We start from the raw sequence: 22,362 nt of genomic DNA, 5'->3' as shown, positions 1-22,362 counted from the left end.
ATTCTGTGGAAATATCCGAGCCAGAGTCCGACATCGCCACGTCTGTAATGCTGTCTGTGTATTCAACTGGTGGACTGTGTTCTACTTGTGACGTCAGAACACGGCGTCGGGCTGTTTCCGGTAGCGGCGATGTCAACATCGGTGGTCGACATACTAAATCGTGATTTATTAAATACTGCGGGCATACTGTCATCAGTAACACATCATTTTACACCACAAATAGCATTTACTATCATCAGTAGAATTTCATGTTTATCATTTCGTAGGCCCTTTAATTAAAATCACAACGTCATGTCAACAGGTTTTTTAATGCAAAAATACATCATTGTGTTTCAGCTACAAATCCATGGTTACTGTGTTTGAGACGAGAACAGCATCAACAATTTACAAGCCACTCCAACAATATGGATAATAGTCTAAAAAAAAAAAGTAATAAATATAAAATAATGTAGATAAAAGTGTAAAAAAAAAAAAACCTCGTACCTGACTATTAAAATGTTTAGAAAAACAGGTATCTCTTGTAATACTTAAAAAAAACCTGAAACGTACATTTCAGAAGAATACCATAATCTCAATCTCAACAATGAATGTAACAGGAGGTGAGGCAATTCAGTTTCACCTTTTTGCAGGCGCTACCTCGGTTAAAAGTGCGATAGCATTGTGTCAAGAAAAAAAAGAACAAATGGATCCCCTTGTACAAACAACAAACCATTAAATTATTGTTTGTTAATTCTGCATAGAGAGAACCAGTTACAGCCATGGAGAGTCCACAACAAACATTCTGTAATACTGAGAGAGTAAAATGTAAACCACAATCTTAAATCATCTCCCAAAATGAGGCAGCAACATTTATTTAAAGCCACAATCCTTGATGGGAACTGACAGCCCACTGCCCATCCCCTTCAGTTGATTGAAGGGTGATGTTAGATCACTGTCATTACTGTTCATCTGTAACAAGCTTATAACAGTGTATCCACAAAAACAAATGTACTACAGACTGAAACAGATAATGACAGTGTCCGTGCGTCTCACTGTGCTTAGCAGGAATCTAAAGTTATATTTTGTGTTAACAGCAAAACAGAAAAGGCAATAAGAAAATAAGGATTGTGCCTTTAAAATAACAATTACTTAATAGTCCCGCAATTCGTCAGTACACACCAATGCTTAAATAACATAGTTCCAGCTGTTAATTTCTGTATTCAGGAAACATTACGTCATCCTTTGTCCATGTGTCGGAAAATGTTGTAATATAAATAATATGTTTCCCTTCTTCTCAATGCTCACATGTACAGTATCAAAACACAAATATTTTAAAAGAAAGACACCATCTAAAAACCAAACCGTGGTGACAGTGTGGCTCCGTTTTCACAAGAACACAGAAAGAAGTTTCCCCAACAACATCATCCCACGCCTTTGCTACTAAAATACTCCATAAATATAAGTTGTACTAAAAATAGAGTTTTCTCGTTCATCGGCAAAAAAATTGACTAAAATCCAGTGTCTTCGTCATACAACCACCTTGCCCTTGATGTCCAGCTTGGTGTTTTCAATCGCTTTGTTGGACTGGTCCTCTGTGATGGTGATGTAGGAGTACACCAGGCTGCCCGCAATACTGCAACAAAACAGACGGCAAGTGTAAGAATGCAAACCCTCCACGCCTGTACAAGAACACCTAATGAAGCAAAGCGCACGGTAATGTTCAAACCTTCTCAAAGGCTGGATAACAAAGCGTAGTGAGATTCATTTTGGGATAAATGTTACAGAGGCCACACAAAACATTCATCCGATAGGTGAAGTAAAATGAGTCATTTGTTTCGGCGTAAAGTTGAACATGCTGCTGCACGTCATCATTCATAAAAGTCATTGTGTTTACAAACAAGATCCAACACGCAAATGTAAATTCCTGCAGTTGATTGGCACATTAGTATCACTGATATCTGTGTCAGCATTGACCTTTCCCTTTTGCCTTAACAGAGACTAATATCATTTAGGAGTTCACAGTTTAGGGAGGTCCAGTCTGGCTCAATATGTGTGGACCCTCGCTAACTGTCTCACTAACTAAAGTTCCTCAGTGACAACTTTCATGGCAATTGTCGAGATATTTGAGTGTGTACCAAAGTGGTGAACAGAGCGTTGCCGACTCAAACTGCTGTGTGACCACTCATTTCGAAACGTATGTGCTGGAAGGCCATATGGGTGAAGTTTGTGTTGTGCATAGGGCCTCAAAACAACTTTGGTCGGCCCTGGGTGTATTTGAAGAACTCTATAAATCTGTGAAGACAACTTGACATTTCAGCGTACATTTTATAATTTCATACCTGATATTCAAACCTATGAAGTTAGTCCAAGAGAAAATGTAGTCTCCACTGAACACCATCCCAATGTACGTCACCAGGACATTCTGCAAAATGAGGAAACCATTAGTTTATTTTCTTCTTGTGGTGCATTTAAATTACTACTTCACACAAATCTGCAGTTTACCTTGATGCAGCCCACGATCGAAGTTGTTAATGCAGAGTTGTATTGTGTGCAAAGCACAGTGGAATACATCAGAACAAACCTGGGAAACAATCATGATATCATTTCACACATGACTCAACACTTCAAGCATGAAGTCAGATTTCACAATGTTAAATCAACACGGTAGACAAAAGGCTCATTGTGAACTTCAGAATACAGATGTGCCATCGAGATTTCACTGATTTAATAGCGTAACAACAAATACTTGGTATAATCCAGATGTTCAAATTGTGGCACAAAGCACAATCCTCGCGCTTGTATGCACGTCACAGAGAAGCTTTGGCCAGTATTCTTACCCCATGATGCAAGAGAGGAGGAACAGGGTGAGGAAAAACATATCTGACCAGCCGTCATATTCCACTGCCTGAAAAGAGAAGCACAGCATGAGAAACAACACAACTCTACGAGTGAAAAACACACACATAAAACGCATAATACAAAAAACAGGAGTAAAAGGTAGATATTTATTTATGTGTATTAAAAATCATTTGAGTTCAAAAATATTCAGTTGGTTTAGTAAAAAAAAGTCACTCCTTATGGGTTTGGAAGAAAGTTATTATAATATTATATATCTTATAAGATTAACTGAACACTGCACAGTTGTTGATCACATTTTAGAAGGTGGATAGCAAGATACAACTAATACTTCTTACAAAGTTAACACTGAGTTTCCAATAGCTTTAAAAAAAAAAAGTAGTAGTCTGCATCTTCACTGAGGTTTTTTCAGTCAAAGGAGGCTGAAGGCGCTGCTGTAATAACTCTACTGGGTGCATAATGGCAGCTTTGTGCCTTTCTGACTGCTGGGCCCCAGCTGGGCAAACCAGAAGGTCTTTGCCAACACTGACCAACTAACAGGCAGCCCATATTTACGGCACACACCCATGCTGACACATATGTGCACTCACTTCAGTTTAGGATTAAACTTTGCAATAACTAAAATCAGCACCAACTACATAAACTACAAAGACTTAACCTGATGCTTTAAGTGTTCAAACACTAACATTTCACAAATCTTATGAATAAATATTGCATGAATAAGGATGTTTGGAGGTTTGAATGAAGATAATTAGAAATAGAGCAGATAGGGAAGAAAGATCGAAACAACAAGTCACACTGTGTACCTTCTGCATCTCTCCAGTCACATGAGCCAACAGTGTAGTGGGGACGATCATAAATAATGCATTATAATACAGTAATCCATATTTCCCCAACTCCTGTGAGAAAGAGCATAGAAACAGATGGGGAGGGAGCAACAGGAACATTAAAAAAGCAAGCAGAGCCAGAACAGAGCAGTTTATTCACAAGACTTCCAGTGCATTCCTCACTAACTAGCATACAGATGTCATGCATACTGCAATACATAGAATTTCATGTTTGCATTAGTCTGATATGTTTCACGTGGCTCCATCTTTCATTCCCTCACAATATCACTCACACACACCTCTCTGTCATGGTAGCAGATGGTGCTCGACAGACATCACAGACTAAATCTGGATCCAGTTCAGCGTCTGCTGTAATGTGAGAGCTGAGCAGTCTGCTCATGTGACATAAAAAATAAAGCAAGCTACAAACCATTTCTGACTCAACAGTCAAACTTCAATTAGCCTATTTGTTTTTAACATTAAAAACAAATAGAAAGTCAGTGATATGTTCTCTACAAATACAGACGGAATGATAATCAAATCAAACTAGAGGGGAATTAAAATAACCACCCAAAAGGTACACAGCGTACCTTAAAGCCAGACGCTGAAGGACAGTTTGGGTTCTCTATAATATTCACCAACATCAGCTCATTGCCAAAAAATAGCTCCAGCCCAACAATGGTTACTATTCATCAGATGCAGCTTCCACATACCTTCGTGTCTAATTTTTGTTTCACATAGGCTCCGTTGGCTGCAGTCAGCACGTCGTTCAGGAGAATGAACACGTAGCCTTGCATGTCAAAGGACAAGTCGGCACTATGAACAGAAATGAGAGAAAACGAAAGAAAGTTGAGGAGGTAAAGAAGCCTTCTGACAATTTAGCTTTGGGCATACTGCGTTTCAGCAGGGTACATTGGACCATAGATAACATGTGTCTAATGACCCTGAAGACTATATTACTTAAGTGAGGACATATATCAGGACAGGACAACCCTTTGTAGTGAAGGTAATTTTGGTTTTTTTAACAGCTGGGACACCTGGATGTAGTAGGACTTACCTTGCGGCTATAAACGCCCCGAGTATCATTGTAAATACTGTCAGCTGGACTGGCCTGGAGAATTTCTTCCTGCCAAAGGTTAAAGACAGTAGAGCAATGAAATTCTATCTGGCTGCTTTGAACTGTAAATAAAAGCCACCAATATAGTTCAAAGAGGATGACTTGTCTTGCCGTCCTACTGAGTAAAAGGACCAGTAAATGTGAGTTATACGTCACGTGCACTCTTACTTGAGCAGAAATCCTTCAGCCAGCATTGTGAATAAGATGGAGAACCTCCTGAGGACAGTAAACATCGGCAGACTGGTGGAAGAAGACATACATTTCTTCAGTTTTAACATTTTCACTAGAAACCTGGTATAGGCAAAATCTGAACGCCACAAACAAAAAAAAGACTGGGTAACATTGTTGAAGGTGTAGTTTAGATTTTTTTAAGTGGGGTTTTATGCAATTCTTATCCATAGTCGGTGTATTACCATACAGTCTATGTGTATTACTGACAGCAGCACACCCCAGTTTGATGAAACTGGTTTCATTTGAGTTAGTGTGACTTAAGGGAGTCCAAACTAACCTCATAGACCAGCAACTCCTGTGAGCTGCGTGATTCAATTTTTGTTTTTGTCAAAGGAGTCTGGTGGTAAGGTAAAGCAGTAAACATATTTCTTTCTTTTAGGTGGCTAAAATATGTTTTGCTCCCGTGTCTGCTTCTTCTCTAAACTGGGGCATGATGACCGCCATCTACTGTAGTAATACACAGACTATTGATGAGAATCTCATACAACCCCACTTCAAAACATCCAAACTATCTCTTTTAGTAGGGCATGATTGAATTAGGGAGCACAAACCATCTTCTCTTTAAAAAAGACATTTGATCTACTCCCTGCAGGCCAGAGGTACTGTGTGCCCTAGTGCAATAAACATGCTTAATTTGCACATAATGTAATCGTTACCTTGAACCTATGAACTTTTGGCTCACACTCAACACTGTATCTTATCCAATCTTATTTTTTATAGACTAACATTGTTGTACTGTTATGTCTATACTGTCATTGTTTATCTGTGCTGTGTAGCAAGCCAAATGTTCCCATGTTCTCATGAGATCATGAGCCTGAATAAACCTCCCTGTAACCATCATCCAGCCCAGGTTAGTTTAGAGATGCGGACTTACTTCAGCCGTTTGGTTCCAAACAGACCAGTGATTTGATTTCCAACATAAAGAAGCGGTAGAGGAAACGTCTGCAAAACCAGGTAAACATAAATGAAAAACTGTCCTGATCATGATGAACTGGAAGTCATTTTAATAATTGATGGATGGATGGATATGTGATCTCACCTTGCGAGGTATAGTCCCATCACAGTCTGGGAAGCTGATCACCCTCGCAGCCTTGCCCACCCACAGCACAACCACTGTGGCCAACATCTGCGCACACATTACAAACATTACTTTGCTTTCAGGGAGTTATGAGTGTTTGGGGAAATCGTTGCAGAAAGAAGGGGAAAAAACTTACTTGTCCAATTCCGACACATATTGAAGAAGGGAACCTGAAACAGCAGAGTTGAGTCCCCGTTAAACGCTAACAGCTTACAGGCTGAGCACAACTGTAGCTAACCCACTTAACACCGGTTAAAATATAATATAGCGTTAGCTTCCCTGAAATGCTACTGTAAGCGAAGCTCTCTTATTTCAGTGTGTATACAACCTCGCTAGCCAAAAGTTGCCGTTAACGAACAAGCTCAATAGCTCTACAGCCGACACAACTTCCAGTTGCTAGGTTAGCTAAAATGGTAGCTTTACAACTTAACGGCATTACCGTAAAAGGCGTTAGCAAAAACAGTTACCTGTAGTTGGTGAGGACACTTTTGTTCACCACGACAATGAAAAACGAGCTCACACCGTAAAATCCAGCGGCAAACAGCTTCACAAACAGTGTCAGAGGTTTGTCCGCCATCCCCGACGAGTTCTCATTCCTCTCTGAGCGACGGCTCTTCCTCTACCATCACTTCGCTCTCTCTCTCTCTCTCTCTCTCTCTCTCTCTCTTCTCTCTCTCTTCCTCTAGTCGATATCTCTCTATCTCTGGCTGTGCTCTCTCTATCGACATTATCTCATCTCTCTTTCTCTGTCTCTATGTCTATCTAGTGGTCTCTCTCTCTCTCTCTCTTCTCTCTCTCTCTCTCTCTCTCTAGCAGCGCGCGATTGTCATAGCGATCTAGCCGCTCTCTCTACTCTCCTTTCTCTGTCATCTCGTCTCTCTCCCTGTTCTCTGTCTCTATGTCTCTCTCTCTCTTTCCTCTCTCTCTCTCTCTTCTCTCTCTCTCCTCTATTCCTATCTCTCTCTCTATCTCCACTCTCTCTCGTCTCTGTCTATCTCTCTCTTTCTCATCTCTCTCTCTCTATTCTCTTCTCTCTCTCTCTCTCTCTCTCTCTCTGTCTCCCTGTCTCTCTCTCTCTCTGTCTCTCTTTCTCTCTCTTCTCTCTCCCACTCTCTCCCTGTCTCTCTCTCTCTCTCTGTCTCTCTCTCTCTCTGTCTCTGTCTCCCTGTCTCTCTCTCTCTCTGTCTCTCTTTCTCTCTCTCTCTCTCTCCACTCTCTCCCTGTCTCTCTCTCTGTCTCTCTCTCTCTGTCTCTCGCACGCACGCACACACGCACGCACACTTCCATAGTCTCTCACCAACTTTTCCCCCCTGCTATTTCCATGAATTTACGAATTGTACCTTGCTCTTTTTCTTTATAATCTTATCATTACTCTTTGGTACCAAACTAATACATTTCATTTCAAATGATTCAGTTTTTCTATGCAAATATTCAAGAACAAAGAGCTTTTTGAACCGCTTCTTCTTCTTCTTCTTACTTCTTCTTCTTCTTCTTCTTCTTCTTCTTCTCTTTTCTAGCTGATCTTTGACCCTTTTCTGAAAGGATTTCTCCAGCTGTGCTGTGAGGGAAGACTTCTCCTCCTGCCACTGGAGATGTCTGATCTTCAGCTGCTGCTCAGCTTCCTTCAGAGAAGCCATGAGCTGACTACTGTTATCTTTCTCTTCATCCAGTTGAGGCAGACAGGAAGCTCTTGACATATCTGTCTCCTCCTGGAGGTTGTTTCTCTCCTGCTGATAGCAGAGGAGCTCAGTCTCCAGTGTCTTCTTAGCTTCCTCCATTATGCTCAATTCATTCTTTAGCTCATGAGCTTGAGCCTTCTTAATTTCTAGATGGCTCTCCAACTCTAACTCCAAGTTGGTTTTAGCCATTGCAAGCAACTGGGGGAATATCCATCTCCTCCCAAATGTTGTTTCTCTTCTGGTAGAAGCGAAGGCGCTCCGTCTCAAGGACATGTTTAGTTTTAGCCTCATGCAGCTGGGCTCCATTTATTGTCCTCCTTATGTTCTTGGAGGAAATTGGCCAGCAAGTCCTCTTGTATTTCAAGGTGGACTCTCCCCTCAGGTGTACCGTGGGTGAGCCGCGCCTCGCTGTCCTTTAGTTCACACCTGATTTTTCTCCCATTTTCTGAACAATTTCGGTGAGTTATATAAACTCACACACACACACACACACACACATTATTATTATTATTATACACTGTGAAACAGTCTTTGTACGACTTTCCAAGTCATAACCCTGAATGTGATTTCAATTTCTAGCACATTGTGTGCAAATGTTATCTTATAACAGAACATATCACACAAAGTATAACTTATTTCAGAAAGTTAATTTTGAATATGGGAAAATGTGTCAATTGTGTTTCCTTGTGCTGCATGGATTTACAAGGACAGTGCCCAAAACAGTGGAAAAGGCACATAACCCAGTATCCATGACACTGTCTCTGCTCTGTCTCAGTCTTTAAACAACAAACAGATGCTTGAGGAGAAGCAGGAAGAGTGGGTAAAAAACAGGAATGGCTTGATGCAGAAATTTATGGATCTACGTAGAAGGCCAGGTGGAGGAGATCCAGAAACAACAAAGACATGACTCTGGAGAAGATTCTGGCTCTTTGAAAGAACTAGAGGGACCTCTTCCTCATCTGACCTGTGATATCCTCCACTTACTCCCACTCATCCTCCAAGCTATACTTATTCTTTTTAATCAAACACACAAAAAATGTATCACGGCAGACTCTTAATTTTGCCATATTTTGATGAAACCTGCTTGCAAACATGTATTTGTGTGCATTGGACAAAGCTACAGTACATACAAAGCTTTTATTCTTCAACACCCCTCAAACCTTTAAATCCAGTAGGGGTGTGTTTTCATTTGCATTTAAACAACTCTCCAGCCATTTAGTCCTAAAGGAAAAAGAGCATTTACAGTAAGCCTGTATGTTATCCTGTAGTAAGAGGGATGAAGCATTTAAGTGAAGCTGTGATCTAATTATAAATGACCACCAATTGAAGGCCAGCTTCTTGACCTGACCTTGTCTCAAGGTCCATGTGTATTTTGGCCACCTGGTTTTGGACTAAAAACCTGACGTGTCTCTGATAAGAAATGTGTCTCTGCATGTGCCACGTTGCCAAACAGAGAGCAGAGCTGTTGAGTCAAACCCCCATTCATTTCTTTTGGAAAAGAAAGAGCAGGGTACAAGCTGACCTGAGCCATGTCTGGACTGAATGCATCTCTTGGATACTTTGTGTCTGTAGTACTTTTTGCAGCCTTAGTCAGAACACTCCTTAAAAAATGGTCACGGCTTAGCTTCATGTTGGAGTTTGCTTCCTCTTTCATGCTGGTGGCATGTTTGTTGGAGGTGCAGACCATTGTGGAGGTGGGTGAGTGGGCCGGGGGCTTGGGTCCTGATGTGACTTTAACCATACTGTTTGTGGCGCTGCTAACCCACGGTGTGATCTGTGGAGATGCATCAGGGAATCCCACCCTGGTTGTGCTGAAGTTCCTGCAGCTGGAGGCCACCACCCTGCCCACTCTCTTTGCTGTTGCAGCCCAGTTTCTTGGGGCCCACGTAGCCCTTCTTGTAGCTATATACTACTGGAGTCTGGAGCTGACAGACATGCACATGATCAAAAACCTGATGATGAGAGAGTGCAGCACATCTCTGCGGGTTTCTTTGCTTGAGGGTTTTTTCACCGAGTGTGTTTGCACTCTCATCTTTCATTTAGTCCATCTAAACCTGCGACGCAGATCAGTTCTGATCCGGGTGCCCCTGATCGCCGTCCTCCTCACTTTCCTGTCTCATATAGGTAAGTTTCAGCTGCACCTGGCCTATAGTTTATCAGAATTGCAAAACGGTTTGGAGTAGAGGTAAATTACTGGAATACAAAAAGAAAAAATTATTTAATGTGAAAACTTTGGCAAATAAAACAAAAATATCATTGAAATAGATGAACTCTTCTCGCCGGGCAGTATCATCTGAGATCAGTTTCTGTGCATCTGCATAATACAAAATGCACCGAGAACTTTGTCTGCGTTTCCTGTTACTTACTTTAAATTGTAGCCTTAAAAAATCACTTGCAACTTTAATTTCCCTCTAGATGTCATACATTAATTAATCTACAATCTGTCATGCTTCTGTTTATAAATTTGGCCAAAGAAAGCTACCAGAAGTTTATACAATAAATTAGTCTTATTTTGAGTTTGTTCTTTGGCACTAATATCTTTCACTGGATATTTAATTGATAGTCTTGGATTGTGATTGTCAATTTTAGCTTTTACAAACGTATACACAACACTAAATTATGAGTTCCTGACTCCACCTTGATATTAGTCATGACTCATGCATGTGATCCTCTGCTTCAAGTGTTATTTAATAAGAGTTATGTTTCTGCTACTTTCTTAAAAACATATTTTATCAGTATAGTAAAGAGAGACTAACATTGACTTTATTTGTCCGTTCCTTTTTTTTGCAGCCCGAGGCTTCACCTCGGCTTACATGAATCCCTCCTTGTCCTATGGCCTCACCTTCCAATGTCCTGGATTTACCTTCACAGAGTATGCAGCAGTGTACTGGCTTGGCTCTCTCACAGGTAAATCACATTACAATGAAACACATGTGCAGTTCTTTAAAAGTGAACACACTGTTTACACACTGTATATGTTTTCTAGGCATGTTTCTGGCTCTTCTCTTGTACATGGGTCACATTCCAAGGATTTTTTCCAAGAACCTACTATATTCTCAGAAGACACGTATGCGAGTGCAAAAGGGGGACAAAGGAGAAAAGAAGAAAATGTGAAAGAAACTACACTTTTTTTTATATTTTTCCTAAATCAACCTTTCGGGAAAGTACCTGACAACAAATGGTTGATGGTCAAGATATTTGTACCGTATGTAAAATGTATACTAATAATAATAACAAAATATAATAATGACAAATTAATTTAATTATTTGATTCTTGTATGCAGTTTTCAATAAAATCATTACCAACACTTTGTCCAACACTTCTTCCTTTAGAAGGTGCAGCACATGGTGGCCCTCTGTTGGTAGCTTCAAAAGTCACACTGTGACAGCACAGAGATACTGAAAATGATCTCACAGAGGCCAAGAAAAAAAAAGTTACTACATCTAAAAAGCAACTTAAAGATTGTGGATTTATGCAACATAATAAAGTTACACATATCTTTAAAAAAAAAAAACAAGAAGTCCTTCATATTTCACAGTCAGATGGGGGGGGGGGGACACTGCTGCTACGTGCTGGCAGTGCTCTGGGCAGCACTGGGTTTAGAAGACACGGTCCCATCAGGCTTCTTGCCTTTCGGCTCTTTTTTAATAGAAGGGCCTGGATCTATGTGTGAGAAAGAATAAATAATGTTCAGTACCAAGTGTCAAGTCATTATTGCCTCAATGAGAGATCTTATAAACAACAAGGTTTCACAGGCTATTCTTGCTGCTTCAGTTCAGACTATTGTTTAAATAAGCACAGTGAGTCTACAGAAACCATCCCCTGTGAGGCGAATGTATAGTGTTGGGTTGAGGTTCATCACCTGGCTGCTTTTGTTGCCCCATCTGAGCCTCAGGACGGTCCACCCATAAACAATGATCCGGATCATTCAGTAACGTCTTGCTCTGCCCACAGCTGAGGCACCTCAAAACAGTGAAGCGGGTCTTGCGGTTTTTTCCTCATGACACAAAGTCAACGAAAAAAGAAGGTTTGTATCTCTGAACATGTTTCTTAAATCTACCAAACAAATTGAGATTAAACCCATAAATTAACCGTTTAAAAACATCTAAAACATTTTCAGTATTCATTGCAATGTAACATGGGAAACAGCAGGAACTGGACTGTCACTATAAATGATGAACTGACTTACTTCGTTGTCTTGTTGTAGCGGTTACACCAGGGATGAGCAATGAGCAGCACTTCTTGCATAATGTTCTCTTCACTGATGGGTCTCTGCAATACAATTAACAGATGTGGAAAACCTATTAGTGTAGGGGTTAGACTTAAAAGATGGCGCTGGTGTTATTGTATACTTTTCTTTTTAGCTCGCTTTCCCAAGCCCATAAGATGTAAATCTTTGAAATTGGGTCACAAATATATAGAAACAATATTTTTTAAAGAGTATTTTGTTCTGGAATTACTTTTGGAATAATAATTATGATTTAAGAATGATTAACTCATTCTCAATAAAGTGTTTCTCTAAAGAGAAAACCACTTTTTCAAACGTCTTGCTGTAAAAGCCTTGAACAAGTTTCTGGAGGATAGTGGCTCCTTCAAGATAAATTCTGGTAAACAAAAGATATTTTGTAGGATTAGAAAGCTGATTTGTGAAATTATTATTTCAAACAAATATATTGTGGTATTATTTGGTTTGTTTATGCTAGTTAGAGAGTCTGGTGTGGAGGATTTACAGCCAAATGTTCAATACATTTCACTAAATGCACAGGGAAGCAAAAGTGACGCAACATAAGTAATACGTACGTACATCTTTTTTTTGCATATATATTCTCCCTTCAAAATAAAACCAATACCAGGCGAAACAAACACTACTGGATCATATTGAGGCTCAACTTACTGCCTGAGAACTAAACGTCTTGCAATGGTTTTCTGTGTGAAGCAGTAGAAACGAGCCAGCTCCACATTTTCCGGGTTTTGGGATAAAACACAATGTGCAGCCTGTAAAGAGATAAAACCAGTGGAATAAAATCATGACATGTCTGCTCAGCAAAGTAGCTAGCATGTTAGCCACGCGACTATTGTCAACGGCATCACGACAGCGATTAGCTTTTACTTTATTTATATCCTACCTGGTAAAGATAGTTCAGTCTTTGGTAAGCGTCTTTGTCTTTCAGTTGAAGTGCCATCACACACAAAAGATCAGGAGAAAATAGATGAACAGTTTTTCGTTACAGCGGCTTCACTTTGAGCTACATCCGCCTGAACCCACTCAAACGTTCACTTCCGGATGAAATCTCCAAAATAAAAGCGCTCAATAAACTCAAACTTACGAAAAAACTTGAAATTGTACTCAATTAGTTTTACTTCAAAGTAAGGACAGCTTGAGCTTTGTCACTTACTTCCTAAACTTGTATCTGCGCTGCCTGTAGAGAATCCTGTTATTATTGATAATAAAAGAAAGTCTTCACTGGTTCCACATATAGTTAATGAATACCCATAGATACATACAGTAAATATTAGTCTATTCTTATATTTGTTTCCCTCTGTTTCTTTATAACAATTACAATCTTACCACACAACAATCACTTTCACTTTTTCAACTTAACATCAAGTACACAACATACACATGGGAAAATCGCATTTGTTTAGTCCAGAAGAACACAAAGGACAGAGTTCAACATACAATACTCATTTTTAATAACAATAAAGAAAAAAGTATAAACCCTGTCAATCTAACATTTCTATTTGTCTGTAAGGTGCACCTCTGGTATCAGGAGACTAATGATACAGGGGAAGAACTGGTACAGTCAGTCAGGTGTGGCAATCGAAGAACGACACACTCACAGCACATGTTCATTATGACGACTGTACATTACTGAAATGTTTCCTATAAAACCGGTACTAGAAAATGTCCATACAACACGAGTCAATGTGGAAATAGCAAGAGTGCTCATTGAATGAGACCAACTACATAACAAGAAGGGGGACAAATATGAAATTCAAGTATCAAAATAACTAAGAAAAGACAAGCTGAAAAGGTAAATTACAAAGGTAGTAAAAATCATGGGAAGAGAAACATTGACACAATCAACAATACATTAGGCAACATTTTGCATTTGTTTAAGGCAGTTGATTAAACAAAAACTAAATAGAACTAGGCATCTTCTTCATTCCAAGTTAAATACAAGCCTAGCGCTAACTTGTCACCAGGAGATTTGTTGTACAAAATAACTACGCCCGACTCTGAAACTAAGCACTTTAGTTTGACTCGTCTTCTGACATCTGAGTGAGAATAGAGTTCATATGGACAGCGGTGGAGTTGTGCTCTATTTTATTTTTGGTCTTCTTCACAGTGAGGTTTGTCAGGGCTTATAAGGCTGGTGCATCAAGAGTGGAAAGTCACTCTCAGCCTATTGTCTGGCACAAAATCTAAAGGGTTGGCACATATCAGTGCACAGCATGGGAAGGCAGGGTAGCTAGTTTCATCAGTTAACGGTTGCCCTTCATGGCTTCCTTGGCTGCCAGGATGAGAGGTGTGAGACTGGAGAGCGGCTTCGCCAGCTTCAGGAACGGATGCTGCACGCCGGTGCGAAGATCCACAAAGAGAAGAGGAGGAGAGGGGGGGAAAAGGAAAACCATTGAATCAAGTGCACGTTAAATTAAAACACAGGACAAGATCAATGAAAATAATCCAATAACAGGAAGAGTTTTTAACCTGCAGCAGCTCTTTGCCTCCGAATCTTTTCTCTACATCCATTTCCAAGCAACGGTTGAGGAAATCTCTGAAGACCGGAGAGAGCTTCTCTGGATTCTGAAGCTCGGGCGTGCCGTTTGTGGCAATCAGGTATAAGGCCTGCCGAAGGGTAAGAGACGAGAGCAAACATAGTAAAGAAACGTGAAATCTAGTTTGATATAATAACTCACTTGCAGCATACCATACCTATCCATCTATAATAAACATAAGCCTTCTCACACAGGTACACTTATTTATTTTTAGCCCAACATAGTTCTTTCCTTTTATCTTGTGCTTAATGACAGAAGTAAAAATAACTACAAACTGGAGGTGATACCCGATAACTGACCCAGGATTATCTAATCCAGATTTGAAAAGTGTTTACATAGAAGAGGCAAAGTTTGTAATATCCAATGTGAACAGCGGTGTGTTCAGTTTGAAAGGAGGTGGGATTATTGATGTACAGATCATCCATCACGGTCAAATATAAAACTAGGCAGACTCTATATACTGCACATTGATGTGCATGCATGCATATACTGTACATAATCACATCTGGTATGTATATACATTATTTATATACATACTATGCCAAAATCTGACACAAACATCAATTATCCCGTTAGTCACTAATTATTCAAACGTTTTGACACAAAATGAAGATACTTTTTTAAAAGTTTCTCCCAGTACAGATAAGTCAATTGGGAGAGTTTCATGTCGTGGAAATATGACTACAATTAAAAGACGACAGTTAAATAACCTCAAGGATTTAAAATGTTCTCACTCACTCGTAGTGGGTTCTCGTTCAGGTAGGGAGGCTCTCCTTCAACCATCTCAATGGCCATAATACCAAGAGACCAAATGTCTACTTTAGGCCCGTAAGCCTTTCTGGTCACCACCTCAGGAGCCATCCAGTAAGGCGTGCCTACCATGGTGCTGCGTTTGCTCTGCTCTGGAGTGATCTGGGCACAGAAGCCAAAATCGGCTGTCGAAGAGATGGATAAGAGTAAATACACAGTTACAGTGAGCGAACGTAGAAATACAAGTTTAACAGGCCGCTCAATAAAACATCAGAACAGGACTTACTCAGCTTGACAGAGCCGTCCATCCCGAGTAACACATTGTCACTTTTGATGTCTCTGTGAATGACCTGGTTGGCGTGCAGGAATTCCAACGCTTGTAAACACTGCAGGGATGGAGACAGATGTGGACAGAGAGAGTGAAACATTGATAAGAGTTAAGTTCCACATGAAGTGTAGGCTTGGGCGATATCAAGTTATTGTGGTATAGCAGGGTACTTAGAAACGTTATCTTGAGATGACTTCTTCCAACTAAAAAAAGCAGTTTATTAGCCCAGTGTAATTATGTGCGCCGCTGTTTCACAGATTACCTCTCGGCAGACAGCGGCTATCTGGGCCTCATCCATACAGGTCTCTGTCACCACATCTGTCAGTGAGCCACCAGCCAGATACTCCATCACCACAAACAGCTCCTCCGCCATCAGGAAACTGACACACACAGACAAACACACAACGTCACACACTGATGTCCAACATACTTTTTGGATTTGTTATAACTATGATTAGATTGTTCCACTCAGGCTGCAGGTCTACTGTCAGTCTCACCTGTCTAAAAAGTTGACGATGTTGGGGTTCTTCAACTCCTTCATCACGAGAATCTCATTGATGATCAGCTCCTTCTTCGGTTGCTTTTGTAGGTTGATCTGTTTAATGGCGACCTGTAGAAAGGAAGCGTGAGAGAGCAGATATTTAGAATCACACACACACACTGAAGGGACCATGTTAGTTCAACATGTTGGTCTTTATTACGACTGTGTAAGTAGACGTATCATACATGTTTAACTGCTTTCTCTAATTGTCTTTTCTGTCTTAAAGTAAAGCATATAAAGCAAGAAATAACACATTCTTCTTCTTACACAATCAATAAAACACACCCTCGCTTAACGTACAACCTTACTTATGTTAGAGAACTTTAAATATATATTGCTGTGTAACTGACAGTACTGGGTCAGTCTGACAACTTGATTTCTCTTCTCTACTTGAGCTACTGTTACAGTATGTTGCAGTATTATTAGCTCATAATTATCACTTGCACTCCACAGTGGCAGCTGTTCAGTAACAGTTACAGAGCCTCACTTTGAAGCTGTGTTTCTTGTAGAAAGGTGCTCTATAAAGTAAAGCTTATTGTTACAAACTTAACTTTCATGTGTCAATTTGTATGTCCACTACTTTACTGTCTTTTTTATAGACTGCACATCTCCTAATCCATTACATCACTCTTTACCTCCTGTCCTGTGGCGACATCGATGGCTGTGAATACTGTTCCTGATGCCCTGACAGACGAATGAGATAATACACATTTTAACAAGCAGTCAACTTAGTCTGCGTGTGCGTTATACACAGACATATTCATGCCGTCATGTTTTCACACAAGATGCCTGAGGTTAAACAAAACATATGCCCAGAGTCATGATTTAGCGAACATACCTACATACGAAAATACCACAAGGATCTGTCTGATAGGATAGTAAGGATCTCGCTGGAGGTATCTGGCTTCATATACATGACACCGATGAAGCTCAGAGATTGATCTCACAAAGCTCTGTTACTTTCAAAAAATGCAGTTTTTTCAAGATAAACTATGAGTTAGACAATTCACAGTTTCTGCTTTTCAAAAGGGGAATATTAGGATACAATAATCAGAAGTAAAATATTCAGTCCCAGTACTAACTGTTTGCTCTATTTGGAGAGAATACCTAATGGAAACTCTGTATAGAAATCAGGAAGGCTACATTACACCTTCGTGTGGATTCTGTCTCTGACTGCAGCTTAACAACTGTCAAAGTCGATATCGTTCAAGTGGGAGTACATTGTGGGAGGAAGTTTAATTTTAAATAAATGTTGATGCAACTTTTTTTGAGATGCACCAAGAGATTGGCCGGATGTCACTTAATCAGCCAAGACCGATGACTCAGCGTTCAGTCTCATACATCAGATTTGTTTGCTGGTCAAATTTACACACATGTGCCATGTGATGATTTTACGCACACGAAGGCAGTCGGTAGCGTCACAGGCGCACACACACACACACACACACACACACACACACACACACACACACACACACACACACAGTAGTGTCACAGGCACACACACACACACACACACACACACACACACAACACACACACACACACACACACACACACACACACACACACACACACACACAATCTAATAGTCAGTGTATAATTATGAACATATAATTGAATTTCAATTTTCCATAAAGAAGAAAAAGAAAGAAAATGGGAATCAGCAGGTCCGACTTGGGCGAGAGAAATTGCAAACATTGCATCTCAAAAAAAGACAAATACAAAAGCAATATTACATAGTATACATAAAAACTGAAATCTTTTCACACATTCTTAATGCAACTGGTGGATCTGCACTCACCCCTGACCAATTTTTTCATATCTGGTGTACTTCTTCTTGGGATCTCCAATGCTGACTATCGTTCCTGTAAGACAGATATTATATGTAAAGGAAACAATAAAGCAACAAATAATGATAAGCAAATAAATGGAACAGGTAGTATTAACTGCTGTATTCATATGACAACAAATGTGTAAGATTAATGATTAATCCTTTACTCAGTTTGTCCATGATCTCCTCATCCGTCATCTTGCCCTTCTTGCCCTTCTGTCTGTCTGCAGCCTTGGAGGCTGTATCTCCGTCCGGACACGTGCTTGGAGCAGGGATGGGGTCAATAACAGAGCGTGTGTACATCTGTACAACAAAACAATAAACAAATACATTTCAAGTTCACAAGGATTGCCTCAGAAAGTGAAATTATGAAAATCTGAATTTAGAATGAAGAGAAGATCATTATGCAGTCAAGCCTGCTCAACACGGGGGACCTACACTCTTTGTGTGTTCTGGTCTTGGTGCCACAACAGGAGGAGGAGTTTCATCATCGTCATCATCGTCAATGTCTTTGATATTCGGAGAAGAGGGTTCTGTGCCTTTTTTCACAGGCTGAATTAGAGTGAAAGAAACGCTTGTTAGCCTTTATAAGAAAAAACAATACAAAAATAAAAACACGTGTGTTTTAACAGTTGTGAAATACTTACAGACTGAGGCCCTGGAGTGAATGCGTCTTTTTCTGTGAATAAAAAACAAACAACTTATAAGTACTTGTAGTCACAGATTAAACTAAGTGTTCTCAAAGGGTTTTATTTTGAAGCCAACACATTTTACTCATTACGTGTCCGGTCAGTCATTGTTTTACATACAATACATACAATACATGACAGAATATTGATCTATGAGAAAGGACATCATGTTACCTACTTATAGACAAAGGGCTAAAGAATAATTTAGGGCAATAATTAACTCGTAACTCCGAACATCAAGGAGTCTTTTATGTAACCTTGCTTCCTAATGCCCTGCAGGTAACTTAATAAAGTCAATGTCTGAATTTAACTTTGAGCCTCACCAGAAGATGAGAAGCTGAGGTACTTCTGACGACCGTTGCCTGTAGAGTCATAGAACTTAAGAACGTCGAGCACAGCCTGTGGGTTTTTCTTCTGCTCCGACTTGGTGATGTTTGATGTCTGGAGGAGTCGAGCCCATTGCTCTGGCATACCCTGTGTATGAGGAAAAAAAAGATGACGTGGTGTCACAATAGTGCAGAATAAGATGTGATGTTAATGTGTATTTTGGTTAGCAGTAGTTAACTGCCAAAAAGCCAGTATATGTGTGAGAACAACGAAGAGTGAAAACTCACAGTGAACTCCCCGGTGACAGCATCAAACCCAACATGTATGGTGTGTTCAAAATCTGAAGGTGGTGAGATCTCTGGTCGCTCTTTGTCTCTATCTTTCTTTCTACCACCTGAAAGTAACCAAAACCTTATTGACTCACACACGACAACACTTAGACCGATCACAAGCACAAAACTACATTTAAAGTTAAATATCTCTCTGCTAAACTCACCTTTTTCAGCCCCAGAGAAGATTGAGATGATCTTTTTGCGGGGTTTTCTCTCCTCAGGCACAGAGGGCAGTGGTTTAGAGCTGTGGTTGGCTGAGAGTGAGTCTTTTCCAGAGCCGGTGCTGAAGATGGTGCTGCTCATCCTGACTGGAGGGGCAGGGGGTTTATCCTCAGGGTCTCCGTTATCACACATCACTATAGGTTGTTGTGAGCCTCACAGGGCTACAAGGGCAAGGGAGCACAGCGGGCGAGGATGGCAAACAGAGAGGGGGCGAGGCAGCGCTCACATCAGCATGAGGCACGGGTGTGCACATGCGCTGCTGGACTATATGCCAAAAATGACAGCAGAAGAAAAAGGAGGCACCCAGTGGTACCTGAAAGAAAAGCAGACATTCATTAGACCATAAACACGCTATAATACGGTTACGCATACAGCAGAATGGCTATAATTCTTCATTACTCCTAAGACTAAGAGTAGATTTTCATCTACACAACAATCCTGCTTGATTCTGTGTGGAGAGAAAAATGTGGATCACATCCATGTATTGTGAGAATGTCAGGAAATTAGTAAGAATTGTGATGATGTATGGGAAGAGTGGAAAACGATATTAGAATATGAACTGCCCAAGACATGTGTTGTGCTATCTTTAGGTAACTTGACACAGGAAAATAAACAACACTAAGGCCGATATCTTTAGATAATCTAGAAATTAAGGTTTTTGCACAGAAATCGTGCAAAGAGCTATTCACTTTAAATGAAACTACCAAACAGTTTATACAAGTACAGCTGACATTATAGTGAACATAATCATTAGTAACAGTTTAAACAACATTTCTATAGTAACAGTTCAAAGTGAACTTCACCTCCACCATCTACAACAGTAACATCCTATTTTAATAATAGTGCATGGGTCTAATGATATCATAGTATAATAGTCACAGGGGACATTTGTCTGCAGAATAAGTACTTTGGATACTTTAAGTACATTTTCCTGATAATACTTTACTTAAGTAAAAGTTTCAATGCAGGACTTTTACTTAGTGGAGTATCTTTACAGTGAGGTTAGTAGGTCAGTAGGCTAACGTTACTTTTACTTTACTTCCTCCACCACTGTTACTATTTATATATAGTAAGAATTGCCGCTACTTAAAGTACACATAAAATACTCAGAAGAGGGGACTGAATTGATGCATAGCAGAAATTATTGAGCTAACAAACGAACCGTTTGGTAATATCTGGAGGACGAATAATGTTAATGAGGGTGAGAACAGAGACTGTTACATTTAAAGTGAAAGAAGAGACTGTATCAGCGGAACGAAAACAGTGACCACTTCTCTATTTTTTGCTCAGGTTATTTCCCTCTAAAACCCTACTACAAGTCTGACAAGTGCTGAGAGAGCATTTTAAGCAAAGTCATTCCTCCTTTGTGTCCTATGTCGCATCTGAAGGAGACTAAAAGAGCAGCCCAGATGAGGATAACACAAATAATGCACGAAGATCTTCTCCCAGTGCACTTAATACAGAAGTGAAACGCTGACACTTTATTGCTTCTTGTCAAGTTAAACATGTCAGGATATCAACTCTGTTTTCTCCTCATATAACGGTGTTTCTGCCCTTTAAATTAGGGGCGGCTAGCACGCTAACGTTAGCATTATCTACTTGGTCAACAAGTGTGCTAGCTTAGCTCGAAGCTAACGTTAGCTTGACAAGCTATGTGCTTGCAACCCTACAAGATCAGTGTTACAGCCAGTGGTTTCTAGTTTGACAACCAAAGTTATGGGTCCCCCCCCTCCGACAAATTAACCTTGGCAAGATGTGGTTCAGACAACACTACAGAGGGTGCAAAATTTCCGGTACAAATCTGCTTTATTTGCAGGCTAACGAAGGAGCAGCAGAGCTCACCGGAGAATCCACACCAGTTAAACTTCAATATAACTTGACTCCCGGCCGATCCTCGACGGTTTGGAAAACGTTTGTAAATCCGTTCAAAAGTACTTCCTCTGTTACATGGGGCCGTGGTGGTACACAACACGTACAAATAAGTCAGTACAATGTGGCTACAAGTATTTACAATGCAACTTTTCTTCTATCTTTTCGGCCCTTGGATAATTCCGCTATGGCGAAGGGGAAACGGAACTACCGACCCAGCCCCAGCCTATTCAATAAATCTTTCAAATAAATATTGTGTGAAGTGTGTCTGCTGTCTGTCTTCAAACAATATACATAAATACTTGGAGCTCTAAAAACACGTTTTAGTCCATTCGGACTACTAAAAGATCAGAATCTGAAAGTTAGAGCTTGAATTGGGTCGAAAAGCATTTTAGGTAATGTAGTTCAACATTTATAATATCTGAAGATGAGGTTAATTGATACACGTTCAATCAGTTTGAGGTTAAATGTTTTAAACCCAGGAATCATGGTCCATCAACACAATGTTTTTAAGATGTTGAAGCTGTATGATGTTTACATTGAGTGAAATATTCAAACCCTTCATGTTTGTATGAATTAACTATTATATCAAATGCAAATATTCAAGATGTCTTGCACCTCATTTTATATATATTGCCATATTATTCAGCCTGACATATTCTAATTCTTTGTGAATGAGAAATCACAAGAATTTAAAGTTGTGTGGGTTTAAACAATTGTGTGGCTGCACAACATACATGTTTACTGACATACTGAAGTGGAAAAAAACATCCACAAAGATAAAATAACGATTGTTATTTGTACACATTTTTGTTATAACAATCATCTACATCAATGTACTTATCATGCTCAATCTACACACTTTAAAATGTTCAACTATATTAAAAAATCTAATATACCATATAAAGGAGGTACTACAGCC

At 39.9% G+C, this 22,362-nt stretch overlaps 4 protein-coding genes across 5 annotated transcripts; 1 reads left to right on the top strand and 3 right to left on the bottom strand.

Moving 5' to 3' along the window:
* Positions 1–289: 289 nt before the first annotated feature.
* On the bottom strand, positions 290–6,753 carry slc35d1a (solute carrier family 35 member D1a). Its single transcript, XM_029430494.1, has 12 exons — positions 6,556–6,753; positions 6,225–6,258; positions 6,050–6,136; positions 5,885–5,952; positions 4,948–5,019; positions 4,720–4,788; positions 4,376–4,478; positions 3,642–3,734; positions 2,817–2,884; positions 2,482–2,560; positions 2,319–2,401; positions 290–1,612 (listed from the first exon to the last, which is right to left on the bottom strand). The coding sequence occupies exons 1-12, from the start codon at positions 6,663–6,665 to the stop codon at positions 1,507–1,509; spliced, it is 972 nt and encodes a 323-aa protein (XP_029286354.1). The 5' UTR covers positions 6,666–6,753; the 3' UTR covers positions 290–1,506.
* A 2,543-nt stretch (positions 6,754–9,296) lies between these two features.
* aqp12 (aquaporin 12) lies at positions 9,297–10,881 on the top strand. The gene is made up of 3 exons (XM_029429808.1): positions 9,297–9,891; positions 10,558–10,674; positions 10,754–10,881. Exons 1-3 carry the CDS (start codon positions 9,297–9,299, stop codon positions 10,879–10,881), a joined length of 840 nt encoding a protein of 279 aa, XP_029285668.1.
* A 127-nt stretch (positions 10,882–11,008) lies between these two features.
* Positions 11,009–13,053, bottom strand: rpp21 (ribonuclease P subunit p21). Its single transcript, XM_029429809.1, has 5 exons — positions 12,895–13,053; positions 12,663–12,763; positions 11,958–12,040; positions 11,631–11,765; positions 11,009–11,431 (listed from the first exon to the last, which is right to left on the bottom strand). Exons 1-5 carry the CDS (start codon positions 12,949–12,951, stop codon positions 11,334–11,336), a joined length of 474 nt encoding a protein of 157 aa, XP_029285669.1. The 5' UTR covers positions 12,952–13,053; the 3' UTR covers positions 11,009–11,333.
* Positions 13,054–13,438: 385 nt separating this feature from the next.
* Positions 13,439–21,663, bottom strand: pak2b (p21 protein (Cdc42/Rac)-activated kinase 2b). 2 transcript variants are annotated; one of them, XM_029430393.1, is made up of 15 exons: positions 21,414–21,663; positions 19,514–19,884; positions 19,305–19,411; positions 19,014–19,164; positions 18,649–18,680; positions 18,440–18,553; positions 18,169–18,304; positions 17,972–18,035; positions 16,803–16,851; positions 16,124–16,236; positions 15,889–16,006; positions 15,585–15,684; positions 15,287–15,483; positions 14,481–14,618; positions 13,439–14,341 (listed from the first exon to the last, which is right to left on the bottom strand). In XM_029430393.1, exons 2-15 carry the CDS (start codon positions 19,701–19,703, stop codon positions 14,255–14,257), a joined length of 1,596 nt encoding a protein of 531 aa, XP_029286253.1. In that variant the 5' UTR covers positions 19,704–19,884; positions 21,414–21,663; the 3' UTR covers positions 13,439–14,254. The 2 variants fall into 2 exon arrangements, with proteins under 2 accessions (XP_029286253.1, XP_029286254.1); XM_029430394.1 differs by having other exon boundaries at positions 21,583–21,649.
* Positions 21,664–22,362: the final 699 nt, after the last annotated feature.

This window comes from Cottoperca gobio, chromosome 4 (genome assembly GCF_900634415.1).
Source record: "Cottoperca gobio chromosome 4, fCotGob3.1, whole genome shotgun sequence".
Taxonomy (NCBI): domain Eukaryota; kingdom Metazoa; phylum Chordata; class Actinopteri; order Perciformes; family Bovichtidae; genus Cottoperca; species Cottoperca gobio.
This window is presented reverse-complemented; position numbering and strand designations above follow the sequence as displayed.